The sequence below is a fragment of the Amblyomma mixtum genome, chromosome 7 (genome assembly GCF_055824585.1).
Source record: "Amblyomma mixtum isolate Tamu chromosome 7, ASM5582458v1, whole genome shotgun sequence".
NCBI lineage: Eukaryota > Metazoa > Arthropoda > Arachnida > Ixodida > Ixodidae > Amblyomma > Amblyomma mixtum.
The window spans coordinates 54,482,405-54,499,581 of NC_143018.1; the positions used below are offsets into that span (position 1 = coordinate 54,482,405).

A 17,177-nucleotide genomic window follows, 5' to 3' on the forward strand; every position below is an offset into this window, starting at 1 on the left:
GGAGACGAATATGACGAGATATTCTGTGCGTTGCCCTGTGAACTGAAAACCAAAGGCTCGAAAAATGTGCAGCGAAATGATGTTCATTCCAACTCCGCGTGTTAGTCGGAAGGAATGAATACTGGGAACATAAACATGTTGCCATTAGAAAATAGCAATTGCGCAGTAATAAGCTTCTCTATCCTGTGTTCAGCGTGTTAGTTCAAGAGAGAGGCAGTGTAATGCACCCAGCATTAGCCAGAGTGAGTTCTCGTTTTGCTTCTACATGAGTTGGAGACATTCGCCGAGTGTTGAAGAAGATGCAAGAGTTCTCCGGCTTTTCTTTTTGGTGTAGCACATTTGCAAAGCCCGAGCGATGCTGGGGAATCAACCCATTTTGGCGAAGAACCTGAGAATCCTAAGCGCTGGGCGGGTGAAGCATTAATTCTCAATTATTTTTCGTTATCTTTCATGTCTTGCTGTTGCAGCGATTTGTTCGCGCCACCGATGCAGGATATTTACAAGAAGTCACAAGACGCAACTGGTGAGAAGTCGAAAAGTTCTTTCAAGCAAAACTACGTTGTTCAGCTGCAAAAGCTTAGCTTTTCATCCTCGAAGACAGGGTTGTAAATGTTCCTACTTGGCACTACCAGCCCAATCAATAACCCCAAGCATCGCAAGCAAAACGAGTACCGTACTTACTTGCATATGTAACATACTATATTTACGACAAAATTTCTTAGAATGGGCCGGGTGGAGGAGGTGCGACTATTAAGAAGGGTAAAATATTCAGAAATAATTTTTAGCGATAAAAACAATTAAGTAGGGTGACATAATAAGCACTGCATTCGGTATACGACTCCTTATGAATAAAAAATGCAATCCTCAATTTGGTTTCTGCCCTGCAGAGCATACTGAAAAGCTTTTATATAAACCCCCACGTATAACTTGCACAGCGGCCCATAATACTACCTAAAGAGAGAGCAGCTGGAGTTCACTCCAGTACAACTATCAGCATTTAACGTGAAGTGTAACTGCTACAAGTTTAAACAATCCTTAATACTGCCGATCGTAAAGAGCAACTCTTTGCTACCAGGCGTGGTTGGTTTTGGTTCCTGGATTCCTGGCAGCATATTCTTATTGGCGGTTCTTCTCGTAGCACGCTGTATAGTAATTTACATTTGATAGATTTTTTTATTACTGTGGTTTCGGCGTTCCAAAAAAGAGCGCCAGCTAGCATTCACTGTCATCAACAGTAGACTGCGTGCCAAAAGAATGGGTTGCGTTCATTATGCGAGCCCGTCTGTACGCCATTAAACATGTTATAGTAGTCATTTTATTTTCAGAGGTATTTAAAGAAAGGAAACAGGTTTTATCTGGCCTTGGAAACTCCCATATATTCCTGAGACATCTGATTTGCAGCCTGTAGATTTAAAAGAGACATGGAAGAGGGTGGGGAAATAGCATATAGAGAAATGGGAGAATAACAGCTTCTTGAAATTCTATTACTTGGGGTTCTTTCACATGCACTGACAACGTTCAGTACACGGGCCTGTAGTCTTTCGCCTCCATCAAAATTCGACCCCCATGGCCGGGATCGAACCCACGTCTTTCGGGTCCACTGTAACTAATGGAACAGAAGTTGTCATGGGAATCACTCTGTACTTTTGATGAAAACTTCGTTTAAACACAAGGCTCTCCCTAGATCCACAATGTTATGTTTACCGCTGATCATAGACCCACTTTTCTGTCTTCATGCCCAGAACTCAGCTCCGGCATCTGATGAATCCACTGCTGCGACTTGGAAAGGGCCATACTTTGACGCAGACCTGCTTGACGAGAGCCTCAGCAAAATCTTTGACGAGTTCTTACAGGAGATGGCCGAGGGATGCATGAGGAATATGAAGGACGAAACTCGGCGGGATATATGGGAACACGAGGGTAAGCCGACTACAGTGCTTCACTATTGGTACCACTGCGGCTATTGTCGTAGCCTTGAATCTATTTCGTAATTTGCTATTGGTGCTGGCTCTGGATAAATCTATTCTCTTACCAATTACAATATTTTGGCGCCACTCACGGAACTATTTTTCAACGTCTCAGTGTTTCTGAAAGCCAGTTTCTGTTCTCCCTTTTTGCACACATAGGAAACGTAGGCAGGAAACGTAGGGAGGTAAGTTATGTTGGGAAGATAAATGACAACCGGCAGTCCTTTATTTTTGTTTATTTTTTTATGAGTGTGCTTAAAAGGCTCCAGGTATGGTGTCATTATTCCAGTCTTTTGCAGTATGGATGCAAAATGAGGAGAGATGCGCAGTAGCACGAGCATACGGCATGTAAACACTTTTGTTCTGAAGTGCGATGGAAGCAGATATGATGGGATGGATAATTGTGAAGGATATAACTTGTGGAGCAGGCAAAGTCTTGAAATTTTCCCTCGAAGGACGAGAGGAGGAAGGTTAGCTTGAGACTTAAAGCTGGACGCACCCGTGTAGTATCTATAGTTGAAGTAAATAAACCGGCAGCTCTGTTCTGTATGGAATAGAGAACGTTAGAAAGAAATGAGTGATGTGGGACGAAAATCGCGGAAGCGGACAAAGTCGAAGCTTGGACATGTTGGTTGGACATTTCTCGTCTTGTCCTCGTGTTTGGCGCTGCCGTTGATGATGTCGCAGAAGTGAATTCTAATTACGGTCGACAGAGAATAAAACAGCCTCTAAGTTATTTTTTACCGAAGGCAGCTGGCATTAAGTGATGGTGGCCTCTTTACCCCTCTCCCAACGTGTAGAAAAGACATCAGTGCACCGCCTAGTTAAGATCCCTGCCTTTCCTTTCCTCTCTCTCTCTCTTTTGTTTCTCAGCGCAAATTTACAGTGACATCTGTTCTGGTCGACCATGTTTATAATTTTGTGAAAAGAGAGCTAAACTTCGCATAGCCGCCGCGGTGGCTCAGTGGCTATGGTGCTCGGCTGCTGGCCCGAAAGACGCGGGTTCGATCCCGGCCGCGGCGGCTAGAATTTCTTTGGAGGAGAAATTCTAGAGGCCCGTGTGCTGTGCGATGTCAGTGCACGTTAAAGAACCCCAGGTGGTCGAAATTTCCGGAGCCCTCCACTACGGCGTCTCTCATAGCCTTAGTCGCTTTGGGACGTTAAACCCCACAAAACCAAAACCAAACCTAAACTTCGCATATGCTAAAGACGATATGTGCGTCCCTGAAAGTTTGTGTTGTCTATTCGGCAACAAAGACTGCGCTGCGGAGTACTTCTGCTAGGAGCGCTTCCTGGCTTATCGCTCAGCGTCGAAGGTGTAGGAAGCTAACCAAGGCGTGTGGTGCAGAAATTACAGATGGAGCTTGCCGTATGAACGGCTACAAGAGGAAGAAGGAAGGATTGGAGCCAAGCTGCCGCCACTTCACAATCAAGAGTATGGCGAGCCCTGGAAGAGTGGAAGAGGAGGGCTCGAACAAGGTGCTAGAGGTATTATCCTTACTAGTGAAGAGTAGGGGACCTCTTCACTATATCGTTTTCAATGGTCTTAGAAAAATGTTTGAAAGTGCAGCTTTTAAGCTCGCCTCATGCTTCACGGAAAACCAGTGGGGTTTATAAGTTCTTCTGGTTGCGAAAATGAATCGTTATGGAAAGCATGTTCTTTTAAAGTCAACGAAGGCATGGTTCAAATGTTTCCCACCAGGCACCGCCAGGCTACTGAGCTATCAGAGAACAGCAAGGCTAATACCTACAGTAGAAGTGGTTTTACAGAAAAAAATAATAATAAGGGGGGAAGTTTCAAGATATTATTCCTTAGGCACCTGACCTGACCAGTAGCAGGCGGAAATAAAAATGACAGGGCACAAGCTGGGTGAAAACGCAGCACGTATGAGTGCCTCCTGAAATCGACACCATCACCACTTTTCCCAATTGAAGGAAACCTGTGAGCGCAATCTCCTGATTATCGTTTTGAAAACTGCACTTGAAAACTGTATTGTCTGTTGGATCTCGGCGACGAGCCTTACATTCGTCGTCGACCCACTCCTCCTCCGTCTCCATGCGCAGATCACCAATGCTCAATCTGATGAGGCCGCTTCTATGGCGTTGAGCGTACTCTGTTGGGAAGCCGACCTAGCCGACGAGAGCGCCAGCTGCGAAATATTTGAACAAGTTTTCCCAAAGATGACAGAGGACCCCGTGGAGGAGAGCACATTGTGCGGCCACTGGGAGAACGATGGTAATCTGACTACACCGCCTAACCTAAAAGGTAATTAAGTTGTGCAGCCTGGAATCTCTTTGAGCAGGCAGCCATATGCTCCTTCCGAAGTTGAATGTACAGATGTTAGCCCAAAAATTAACGAACTTTGCACTCGATGTCATAATTTGCTTTGACCTTACCGCAAAAGATCTGAATTCTTGTTAGCAATTACCCACTCTGATACGCCGTGATATCCCGGTCACCGGGAGGTTGCCGACCGGTCAGTTTTTTTTTCTTGTTTTAAAAACAGGAAGTACTCGGATGGACGAACATCTTATGAGAAGCCATATTGGCACACGTACAGCCCCCGTAATAAGTATGCAGCCCAAGGGAGTTGCTTCTGAGCTCTTGAGCAGGGCTCCCTAGCATATTTAGTAGTCCAAGGCTTGGGAGGATTGAGGACGTGAACCCATTCCCCTTTCTAGAGATTATGGTTGCTGAGGTTGCATAATGAGGCATACAGCAGGCTTCACAAGCCCTTGGGCCGTATACTTTTGATGTAGGGAGGGGGGGGGGGGGGGTCTACATGAAGCACAAACTTGTAAGCTATATGTCGTCATGACAGCCCTTATAGATATTGCCACGTTTTGGTGACGGCAGTCCAGCGCGCAGGAAGGCAGCGAAAAGAGATTCCAAACGAAACTATATTTGATTTGGGCTGACTTGCGCCCGCAAAGTACTGTATGACTCAGCGGCGGCGGAGCAACAAGCTTGAATGCCCGCCGCTCTCGGCGGTGCTCAATTTAAAGCTGATCACGAACTTTCGAGATCGGGCGTAGAAAGTTACCGCAACGTTCTGGAACAACGTAGAATCGCCTCCGCCTGTATTCGATCTGTCGAGATAAATCTAGTCGTGTCTTGCATCGCACACAATGCGATAAATCCGCGTACCGGCTGCTTTGAAGAATGAAAAACTGATTACAAAGATTCACGACAATATGTTTCGAAATAACTCCCTTTTGGCGGTTTTTGTGTTTTTCTTCGACGATCCATAGATTCACAGCTCGTAGCGGCATGTGCGGCTGGAAAAATAATTCCCTCTTACAACATACTTCTAATGTCCCTTTGACTAATCAATATGCATGCAGCGAAAAGCTGGGGACAGTAATGACTGAAATAAGGAGGTCGGCAGGCCCTTCAGGTGCGCATATCCTGCACTGAATGCGGCCTCTTGGCTGCATTGCATGTCGCCGCACTATTTTATTTGCACCTCTTGTGTTGCGAGGTATACTAAGGCGAAAGCCTTTAATGCCTCATACTGTCGTTAGCAGACGCTGTCGGCAGCCGTGTCGACAGACGCGTCGGCAGCCGCGTCGACAGACGCGTCGGCAGCCGCGTCGACAGACGCGTCGGCAGCCGTGTCGACAGACGCGTCGGCAGCCGTGTCGACAGACGCGTCGCCAGATTTGACCGCCTTTCGGCGTCACTGCTTAAAAGGCTCAAGGTTCCAGCATGAATAAAGGTGCATCTAGTGAATGCATGGGCTTCATAAATAAAATAAAAAGAGTAAAGTGAAGAAAAGGAAAATAAAAATAAAAGTAAGAAAATAAACAAAAATAAAAACAAAATAAAAATAAGATATGAAAATAAAAATAAAAAACAATAAAAGTAAGAAAAAGAGCAACAATTAAAGAAAAACATGAAAAATAAAAAATAAATAAAAACAAACAGTGCGCCAGCAAACGCTTTCGCCTTGTAGCACTTTGCCCCCTGAATTTTTTCCTCAGAATGCTATCACCTGCTAACATTTTTTACTTATACGCAAAGAAAAACAATGTGGATGTGCGCTAATAAAGAAAACAGTGCCTAGAGACCTTGTTGTCATGGGCACAGTGGTGTGAACGCTCCGTCACTAACCGCCCAACATTAAAAATGCAATCACCGAAACAGTCTGTGCGGGTGTGACAGAAATTGCAGGGGAACCGAGTGGGTTCGACGACGGCGAGACTGAGGAGAACCAGTCGCCACAGTGTTGTCAGACCAAACAGCGCTTGAGCGTCAAGGTCATGGGCAGCCCGGAAAGGACAGAGCACCGAGACGTGGTCCACGAAGGCAAGGATACTTATGAGGTGCAGAACATGTTATCGTCGCTAGTTAATAATCGGGGCCTTCTCGCCTGTGCCTTTTTCAACTATTTTAGCGAAAACGAGTGTGCGTAACATTAAAGGCATTAAAGTTGCTTTACACTAGAGAGAATATCGAATGGGGCGTATCGGTCTTCGAGGTTCTTATGCAGTAGTCTAGGTCCACTGTGATATCGCCCACTGAGTCAAGTGATTTGATATCAAACCAATTTTTTTCTACATTCTTTGATTTGTGCGGGGAGATGTGAAACGCTACAAGGGACGCCCTGTCAGGAGCCTTTCCCTTGGAAGGATTGTTGCGAGCTCAAAGAGTAATTCATGGTCACTGTTACCGGAAGATAAGGAGGCTTGTTGTACTGTGCGAGCTTCGTCTCTCAGTAGTTTCAGATGCGATCATAGACGTTTCGATCCAGTAACTGAAGGGCATTACCAAACTGGATATGTGAAAAATAAGCGCTTGCTGGTATGCGATAAATATAAACAAAAATACATCTGGTGCGGAGTGCCCTCACGGGGTCACGCCTCCCCCTGTCCCTTTTACCCAGTCAAGCGTAGCTGCACGGATGTGAAATGACTACGAACGCTAACACGCGTTTCCCCAAAACCCTCGCTGTGTTTATTTTGAGGAAATTTAGTCTCTAGAAGAATGGCGCCAGGGACTAGCTGTGTGCAGGGAGTGGTCTGGTCACGTGACCGCGACCCCATGGGGGTGCAACTGTGTGCGGTGTGCCCCGCTTCCGTTATCCTTCGTCCACTCACACTCGGCTGCACGGAGGCACAAACCCACTTTTCACGGGAACGTTTCCATTACCAGCTAGTGCTGCGGAAAGATCTGTGTCTCGTTAAACTGACGAACAGGGCTGATTAATATATTGTGAACCATGTCTAGGAAAACTTCCCAGCTCTATGGATGCCAATACTTATGAAGCCTTGCTAATGCATATGGTGATTTTATTTCGCAGCTGGTGGTAATAACAGAGCGGGTAAATGAGAGGGCATGGAATCAAACATGGGAATACTGGAGTACATGAGACACAGGTACAGAACGTAAAGCACAGCAATAGTACATGTGTTGTCCTCTTTATTCTGTTGTTGTGATACATGCGTACCACAGTATCCGTTATGAGCAACCAAGTCACGCTGACAACTACCTCGGGGCATGACAGTCGTGATAAGCGCACCTTAACATCGACTCCACTGCACTGTTCCTAATACATTGGGACCTCGCACGAAAATGAGCTTATTATTCTAGTCAAAATTATGATTTAAAATTTACTCTTCTTGGTCCTTGATGTCATGCCTTTCACTCATCATTTACCTTCTTAGTCAGGTTCTTAATCCTTGTGCAGATTCCCCCTCAGCGATTGGATGAGGCCGCTGCTGCACCGTGGAGTGGAGTGTGCTTGGATGCTGACGTGCTCGGTGAGGACGCCAGCAGGGGAATGCTGGAGATGTTCCTCCGGCATTTGAGGGAGGAATCTGTGAGGCAGGAAGCTGGGCTGAGCAGCTGTGAGGAGGAGGGTACGGTGATTATGCCACTGCACTAACGTGGAAACCACTAATACTGGCGTATATTGGAACTGCTTTCAGGAGGCAGCCAATTTTTTGAAGAGAGGACGATGGAAAGGCTTATTATGCATTTTCGTTTTTATTGCACAAATTTAACTCGTAAATCTAGGCTCTTGATACCTCTCATCTGAAGTTTATTTAATACCGAAAAAAAACTCATCTGTCATCATCATCATCATTTATTATCCCTTAAGGGCCCTGGTTTGGGCGTTACATAAGGGGGGGGGGGGGACAAGAAAGTATGGCCATGGTCATATCTATACAGACAAAAAAAAAACACAACGAGGCATGGTGATGTACGTGCATTTCTATGATCCGTGCATTTTGAAATATAGGGAAAACAAACAGACGAAAATTACACAGGCAGTTATGGTCCGCATACTTTTAACAAACAACAAAACAGTATATTCACACACAAAAAGGAAAAGCAATCGGGTACTGAACAAAAAAATGCAGTGTATTAGAGAAAAGTAAAGCAAAAGAAAAATGAAATCCTATTGCTGCTCATCAGTTTATTTAGAAAAATGAGCGGATGTTAACTGCCTGAATTTTGAGTTGTCACGCTCATGGACAATAGTTTCGGGAAGTGAATTCCATTCATCAATAGCCAAGGGCAAGAATGATTTGTTAAATGCATTTGTGGAACCAGTAATACGCTGCACGCTCAGGGAATTGAAGAGCCGACGGGACGTTCGTTCAGGTGGTACCAGAAGGGAGGTTCGCAGGTCAGGGCGGTTGTAATATAGATTATGAAATAAACTCAGCCGTAATGTCTTCCTTCGATGAGTTAACGAGTGCTTATAATGAGAAGCAGCCACCTCGTTATGTCTCGAAAATCATGATCTCCTTGTAGCCTTTATTAGGTGTCGAAACAGGGAGTAATCAGGGTGAGATTTGGCCTGTAGGACTAGTGGTCTAGCCGCTGGTCGCCAAAAGTTTACAATCATTCTTTGTCCTACAATGGGCGTAGCTAATATTGTGATGATGGTGATCATACATTCCGGATACAAAAACGCTGTGGTCGCTACGATTTGTATTAATTTTGTTTTGTTTTTGAGCATTATTGTTTTGTTTTGTTTTGTTTTGAGCAGCATTATTGGCCTCCTTACATGGGCTGCTGGTTTGTCTCAGGATGATACTGACACCAGCGTGTTTCATCGAGCAATCTCCATGCACGATCAGCTTGCAAGTTCTGTAGGTTCAGCTTTGATGTTTGCACTAGAAAGAGCTATCGATAAATGATCATCTGTTCGACATCTACAATACTTAACGTTCTACGAATCTGGCTGCTCGAGAACAAAATATGGAGCTTATTCTTCGAATTTCTGCTGAAGCTGAGCAGTCAACTTAGCCAGTACTTGTTGACGTTGACCAATTGGTCCATGGTGGACCATATATCGAGTTAAGGGTAGAATACCTTCCTGACAAATCGCAATCTTGCTTTTTGAAATCTTCATTCCGGAAGGTTGCACACTACTTAGTTTTAGGCTTGCGTGAAGTGGGCAAGTGGGCACTTTTCACTTGGTATGCACGACATTTATTGTGAAATATTTCTATAAATTGTGTTTTCCAGGATTAAAAACGTTATTAAATCCCAGAGTCACACTGCTGAATATATTTCGTTTAATCAATATGGCTTTTGCCTCGATCGGGGATGGTGTGAAAACTGATTCTGGAAATTGACCATTCGTTGGCCACATCGACCAACATCGGCCAACATTGGCCACATCGAACTTTTGAAATAGGTGGTAGGAATATCGCTTCAGCTCTGACACGTTCGGCGGGCTGACAGCTTCTCAGCATCTCTCCAGAAACCGCAAAAGAAATGGCCATTGTGGGGATGCCAAATATGGGACTTGTCGGGTTCCTTTTACACTCGGTGCCATCACTGAACCTTGCATCCTGGTTGCCCTGTCGCTAACGTGAGGTTGTTAAATCTGAAATGCATTTGCTGTTCCACATACAGCGCAGCAGCAAAGCGATGAGAAGTAGCCGCATAGTTGTTTTTGTGTAAGCTATGAGCTGCTGGCAAAGGCTAAGTGAAGCTCCCGCTTGTTCTCATTTTTGCTCATTTAAACTGATACGTTATTGCTTTGCTATGCGACCACTCTCCCAGGGTGATGTGCGCAAATCAGTGCGCTATGTATGGTAGCTATAATCAGCATGAAATGGCAAGAAGTGCACAGTAACTACAGGATTACAAAGCCCTGTACCGCTGATAAGGGATGTGCATGGTATACCTAATGCGATGCCTCTAGCAGGTATAACATGCTACCAAGTTCTTTTATGTGGCTGTCTTGGCGTCCCAATTGCCGATATTTGACCTAGAGTAAAATCCTCGGACCATGGCCATAGCAACCATCAGCAACAAAGGCATGTAAAGCACTTTTAGACTCCTATAAGGGCAGTGTTTGTGCGTAAACCACTGATTTAATAGCATTCGTGACCTCACTTGATGTCTTTGCGTCGCATCGCATCCATTTCATTCCCCTCCTCCTTTTTATTCCACTTTTCCTTTCTTGCTGTACAAGGCAGCCAACGGGAACATGCTTCTGGTTAACCTCCACGCCTTTCATCTTCCTGTCTGTCTCTTCATTTTCACCCGGAGCTTTTCCCTTAGGAATGCTTCCCCAGTCGAGCATGCTTTTACTTGCTTCGAGCAAAGAAATGCAATGTTGGTATCCTGAAAGCGTTGTGGTAGTGAGACTGTTCATTCGGCAGCAAAGGCAGCACTCGGGGCTGCCAATGGTGGGGGCACTTCGTGACTGATTTCCCAGCGTTCAAGATTCTTGTAGCCAACCAATTCGCGTGTCTGACAGATGCTGCCGGTGAATCCAGTGGCATGGACGGCCAGAACGCGGAGGAGCAGCAGACTCCATTTCTTGGACGGAGAAGGCGGCATGCGGTCTTCAAGAAGCTGGGGAGCGCAGGCAGGCCGTTCTACCGGGCCGGTGCTAATAAGGGCAGGGAACCGTACGAATGCCACAGGTGCCACGCCAAGTTGAGGCACAAGAGTGAGTTTGAGTACCATGTGGCGCAGCACACAGGACAGCCGTTGCTTCCCTGCGAGTTGTGCCCGTTAAAGTTCCCGACAAGCCGCATGCTCTCCTATCATCGCGTCACAAGGCACGGCTGCTTACCTCTGGTGACGAGGAGGCGGAAAGCACTGTGGTTAACGCCCAGCGACGGCGTCATTTTACCTACCCGTTCCCGCAAGACCCGCCGCAGTGCGACAACGGAAGAATAATACCTTGTAAACTAACTTGCACTAGGGTGCTCAAATAAGGCGGCATGGTTGAATGTTTGGCTGTGTTTTAAAAATGCGGAGTCACAAAAAAAAAGCGTCTTCTGTATTCAGTGTGCTTCCTGAGCTTCTTGCAACAAGCTGACGGGCAGTGTATTTTTAAGGCACTAGCGTTAAGGCTCCTGCTCTACAGAAAATTCAATGTCATCGTCGTTGTCAATGAAAAATGGCCGGATAAGCAACCGAGGTGGGTCACCGAGGTCATGGTACCTTGTGGTGTCATCAAAACGTGCCCACGGGATTGCCTGACAGTTGAAAGACAAATTAACTGATATACCAAATAATCCAATGCCCTTCGACTAGCCGACTTCTTCATCGCGAGCAGATTAGCGTACCATCTCCCCTTTCACAAGCTCACCCGCGTCCAAGCCACGCAGGTATACGCAGTGTAGCGATCAGAGGTCAAGGCGGCTCTACAATCCTCTGTCCCCCCTCTCCCCTCCCCCTTCACTTCTGCCCTGTCATGCTGTCCAGGCTAGGCCCCCATAACACTAAGCACGAAATCATAGAACTCTAGCCTTCGGGCCACCAGAAACAACTCCTCTCAACATCGACATCCCGGAACTTGCTGTAGACCCAAGGCTACCACACACTATATGCAATACCCAAAGAAGGCAAGCGACTCATCCCAGCCAAAGTACTTTGCAACGTTAGAATTAAGCGACTTCCCAAACACATGGTCCCACAGCAACACGGTGGTCGCCGTGGAGCGCAGGCTGCACACTTGGCCAAACTATGCCAATGCAGGGAGGACGTCCCATATATCAGCATCGCTCTAGATACACGGGAACGTCGACGGCCGCGCTCGCGACGGAGGACCTAGCGTCGTCACTGGCCGCATACCTCAGCACCAGCGACGTGTGCGAGGTATGCCATGTTTTGCCATGCCAGGAACGACATAGTACCTGCACCAACTAGCCCGATCTGCCACCCTTCTGTATGCAAGGCAGAATGCATGACTATGGCCTTCTTAATACAGTAGTCTCGCAAGATGCAGCCGCACCAAGTCGCGACCATCTGCACCATTCTCTGTACAGCGCGATGTTTTTTTCCACCGCGCCCCGCTATCGTAGTCTGCTGCCAGTATCAAAGATGGTACGCCCGAGCTCTTGTATCCCATTGTCGTCACGTGGAGCCCGGGGCACAATGAACGCGCTTATAGCGCGCACCCGAAAATTTTTCCTTTGGTCATACAGGAGGAACTCTCTCAAAAACACCTGCAATAAGAATCCTTCGACTATCGCACGATCACTTCATACTAACTCGTACATCGGGCCACATACCCGTCTCCACGGCACTCATGTTACCGAACTAAAATCATGTTTTAATTTCTTTAATACTTGTGGAAGACCTTGAGGGGCTATGTAGGATGAGACATACAAAACAAGCTAAGAACACACACACAAAAAATGAAGCTTCATAGCAAAATTTAAAACGTAAACTAAATGCATGGAAGAGAGTATATGAAATGTGACATTGATTGTCAATTTGCTATGGTGTGTAGGAATTTTTATACTCTAAGAGAACGGGTTGGACAGGCAATTACTTCCAAAGCGGAGTGGTACGCGGAAAAGTGGTGTTGAATATAGCATCCAGAGCGCAGTAAGTTCAAAGGCTCAAATTATGATAACTTGCGATGGACGTTAGTTTCGGAGCACGGGGCGTAGCTATCGATTAGCTGTATTGGACAATGCAGTGCATAAATTTTATTGTTTCTATGTGACCACAAGTAGAAAGTGTAGTTTATTGTAAAGGTATTTGGAGAGGTGGCGAAAGGGTGTGGTGATATATATGATAAAGAAACCCGATCGAATTTTCTCATGTAGCTTCAATCTTGTTATATCGGTTAGCTTGTAGGGGTTCCATAGAAACCAAGCGGTCTGAAGATTTGGTATGATTAGTGATTTGTGCATTAGTAACGTAGTTTCTTTCCAGCCTTACTTAACGTTATTACAACCAAACTTTCTTACCGCTCTGTAACATATAAAGATAAAATGTTTTTACCATGATAAGTTAGATGAAAAATGTCAATATTGATTGTAAAACATTTTATTCGCCGGAAAGTGCTTGGTAAGAGGTCGAGTTAAGTGGTCGAGAGTACGCAGCCCTCGACGACTTTGTCAGCCCACTCCACCGCCAAAATTTGCGTTCTGGGGTCAGAGCTAGCCAGCACGGTCTCCCACCGCTCGAGAGAAGGAGCGGTAACTAGATCACCCGGAGGTGGCTCTATTTTGCAGTCCCACAGGATGTGATCGTAGGTGGCTCGTTGGCCACAGTGTTTGCAGTCTGCGTTCCAAAGATCTAGATCCGTATATTCCGAGACCTTTGGAATAGGCATATTAGATGAGTAACGAAGAAGAGAAGGGTAAGAGATGTTACAAAATATCATGGTGACAATTTTGCGAAAATCAGTAACAATCTGCGAACCTCGACATCATTTACATATATTGAAAAAAGACTGGCTAATGGGAAAAAGGATCACCTGAAGCGTGAATGATCTCATACAATGCGCAGTTATCAGCAAAATTACGAATTTCAGAAATTCTATTACGAGTCATGTAAGCTTTACGTATCAAACTGAGAACGCGGAGAGAGAAAATTAAAAATCCAAGTCGCAAAAGCTGACCCTTTTCATTACGAAGCGAGATTAGAGTTGTCGTTGAGAAAACTTCCAAACCATTCCTCTCTATCACTGTATATCGTGCACAAAGCATTTTGTATATTTAGAGATCGAAATCTACCCCGGGGACTTGGGAAGCACGCCCAAGCCCTGAAAGGGAGAGCACTAGATGACATTTTGCTCCGTTTTTGCTCCCATTCAGGCTAATTCGTTCTTGAAGTGCAGTCTCATCTTCGGAAGGGATGGTTGGCGCGCTTTCGCAATAAATCGCTCAAGGGCTTGTTCTTAACCACGGAGCTAGGTTTTGAGGTCCTCTGCTCATGCGCCGTTCTGGCCTTCGAGAGGTCGTGCCTGTTGGGCTGCCACTAAACAAGACGGTTAGAGGGAGCTTGTCTGAAGCAGCTGCCAGACCAACGGCTCTGAATGCCTTTAGCATTGCCGCGCTCTACCGCATTTTTCTTCGACCGCCTTGCTAGCTTTTAAAAAAGTACCGCTGTGCTCCATTTATTCCGTCGCCACCACTTTACAGGGCTAGCTGTGGCTGCCTAGTTTCCCCGATTTGCATAGTCGTCAGTGTCGTCATCATTTCATCTGCATCTTCATCTGTTCGGAAGCGAAAAGATAGACAATGATTACATATGCAAAAAGTTGCCGGCTTGTAAGCACGGCCACTCTGCCTTAATCTACACACTCCGCCGAAAACGGAATTTATCTCGGTCATTAATTCGTGCAATAACCCATAGCCTGTCAAGGCTATTTGGTTGTTATTCAGTGGTCGCTCTGTAGTAGTTGCAGAAGAATTTGTGGAATTCATGCGTGGCGCCATCAGTGTGCTTGTCATTTGCTGAACGAGCAGCACTGATCGCTGATCAGAGCATAAGCGGCTACAATTCTCACTGCGCCAGCACTGGGGCTCCCACTCCTATCGCCTTGTTTGTCCGAAGCCTCCGTGTGCACGCGGGTTACCATGGAAACTCCTTCTCCGACTCCGGCGCCCCTTCTAGGAGAAACGCATGCGGAAGAACGCGGCTTTGGAAGGGGAGCAAAAAGCTGCGGCTCTCACTTTGAGCCGCGCTAGCCGTCCGGACCTCCGAAACGGGAGAGAAGAAAGACCCCACAGCCCGAAGGCTCCCCGTGTGGGTGCTGAAGAAGGGGACTTTGCGCCCCATTCCCAGCCTCTCGGAGGAGGAGTGGGAGGCTATTCTGCTCAGCGATGATCCTGACCGTCAGCACTGGCTGGTGGGGAGGGCCAGCGCAGCAGCAGCAGCCAATGGACTACCGGACTAGGCGGCCCACCCACATGTTCTGAGAATACTGAATAAATAAAGATGTTTTTGATCAATCAATCAATCAATCAATCAATCAATCAATCAATCAATCAATCAATCAATCAATCAATCAATCAATCAATCAATCAATCAATCAATCAATCAATCAATCAATCAATCAATCAATCAATCAATCGCCGAGGGACGGTTTCTGTCTGGCACCTTAATTCGCTGTCCAATACTCCTGTTATGACGGGCCTGGTGGGGGGAACGTGAACCTGTCCCTACCTCATCGCTATGCTTCTCCGCTGGTAACTCCGTGCATGTTATAATACACCCCCATCAATGACGTTTAGTTGAGTGCGATAGAAATAGAAGATGTCCACCTAACATCGGCAATGCCAAAGGACATGGATTGCTAGTGCACCTCATTCGGATATTGCAAAACCAAGCTAAATCGCCGATGATTACTTTTTAAAACTTTGTGATGACCGCACATACTGCGCGGGCCCACACGGGACGGAAAGGCAAAGAGACACCGTTAACTCAGTTGGAACGAAACGGATATAGTAAAGAATTACATTGTATCAAGTAGATTATGCGTAGGCTGGGGTGCCCAAGCTTACATGCCGCTGCGCTGGCGGTGGTGTCTTGGTCAGGAGGAACGGAGCAACCGCGCAGTTGAACTTATTCTTTCGCTAAGCCTCGGCTTTTCCGCGGTGACTTGAGTGCTTGGGGTGCGGGAGGACCAATGGCGAGTGGTTTCGTCGCGGGTGTCTTGCTCCTCACTCCACTGACCCCCTTTCCTTGTTTTCCCCTCTATTCAGGAGGTTTTTCTTCGGCAGGCTGGAGTGTCTCCCTCGCCGTCCTCTCGGAGTCGGTGCCTCCGGCAGCCCCGGACCTACCGGCAGCGTAGTTGGGTTGGCGTGTCTAATGCGACACAGGCGCTCATGTCCACAGCATCGCTGAACACGGGCCGCTTAGTCCGAAGGGAGGGGAGAACGGAAGAAGCTGCAGTTTCTCTAGGCGCATCTCTAAATGGGCCCGTTTTCCTCAAACAGATCACTACCAGTCCCCTCGATTAGTTGAATGCTTGTCGCCATGCGAATAGAGATGATGGCGCGGCTGTCGCTATTAGGACCCTTAATGGGCATTGCCGCCTGACACCCCACAATTCCTGGTGCCATACAGTCTCTTGCTCAAGCGCCTCCAGGGTCCTACAAAGGGAAGTTGCCGCCAGTGATAGCGGTCCGCCATAGAAGCATAGCACATGTAAAAAATTTCTCTTTTAAGGCGGAAGCCTTTAATGTCTCATCGTTGTAAGCAGCAGTTGTCGACGGAAAATGTCACGCTTTTCAATTGGTGGAAACGGTCGTGACGTCACAGTGCGCGAATTTCAAACGGGGCCAATTGCACTTTGGCTAGTAACCATACAACCAATTGAAGGGATCGTATAGTGATGCTCCAAGTAAGTGGGACTGAGCTTAGTTAATTGCTTAATTACCCCAATTAGCCTAATTAGCTTTACTAGTCAGGCCATTTAAATAAATAAAAGTGACTAAGAAATTGGTCGAGCTCAGGAATCGAACCCCGGTCTTCGGCGTGAGAGACGAGCACGCTATCCATTCCGCCATGCCAGCTCGATGGTTTGGAATGAACAAAGGCGCGTCTAGTGAATACGGTGTCTTCACATACTGCCATCCTCCTCCCTTCCCTTCCGGCGAGGTTTAGGTGTCCACCGAGGTATGAGAGACAGATACATTTCCTTTCCTCAAAAACCAATTTACCGACGAGTGAGGCGTAGAACCAAATGGGCGATGGCGTTCTATGGACTCCTTGGCAGCGTTGCAAGACGCTATCGTGTTCCACTCTTAGGGGCGAAGCTTAACATCTTAACCACACATCAGTGACCACACTTTAGGTCAAAAAAGTGCCCCCCTGAATTTTGTCGGGTGTCCACCGAGATATGTGAGACAGTTACTGCGTAATTTCCTTTCCTCAAATACAATTTTCATTTTCTTCATTACGGCTCCTCTTTATCTATCTTCTTTCGCTCCCACCTCCCTTGCTCTACGGTGCGGTTCAGGTGTCCACCGAGATCACAGAGA

At 46.6% G+C, this 17,177-nt stretch overlaps 1 protein-coding gene across 3 annotated transcripts in view; it reads left to right on the forward strand.

Annotated features, from left to right (window-relative positions):
- Window positions 1–15,155, forward strand: part of LOC149336106 (uncharacterized) — a 44,817-nt gene extending 29,662 nt beyond the window's left edge. For 2 of the 3 annotated variants that reach the window (XM_089552582.1, XM_089552584.1), the window contains 6 exons: window positions 1,743–1,920; window positions 3,316–3,455; window positions 4,032–4,233; window positions 6,133–6,293; window positions 7,658–7,829; window positions 10,697–15,155. In XM_089552582.1, coding sequence (XP_089408708.1) covers window positions 1,743–1,920; window positions 3,316–3,455; window positions 4,032–4,233; window positions 6,133–6,293; window positions 7,658–7,829; window positions 10,697–11,124 — 1,281 coding nt within the window. In that variant the 3' untranslated portion in view covers window positions 11,125–15,155. The remainder of the gene's footprint in view (window positions 1–1,742; window positions 1,921–3,315; window positions 3,456–4,031; window positions 4,234–6,132; window positions 6,294–7,657; window positions 7,830–10,696) is intronic. The other variant, XM_089552583.1, reaches the window with a different exon arrangement.
- Window positions 15,156–17,177: the final 2,022 nt, after the last annotated feature.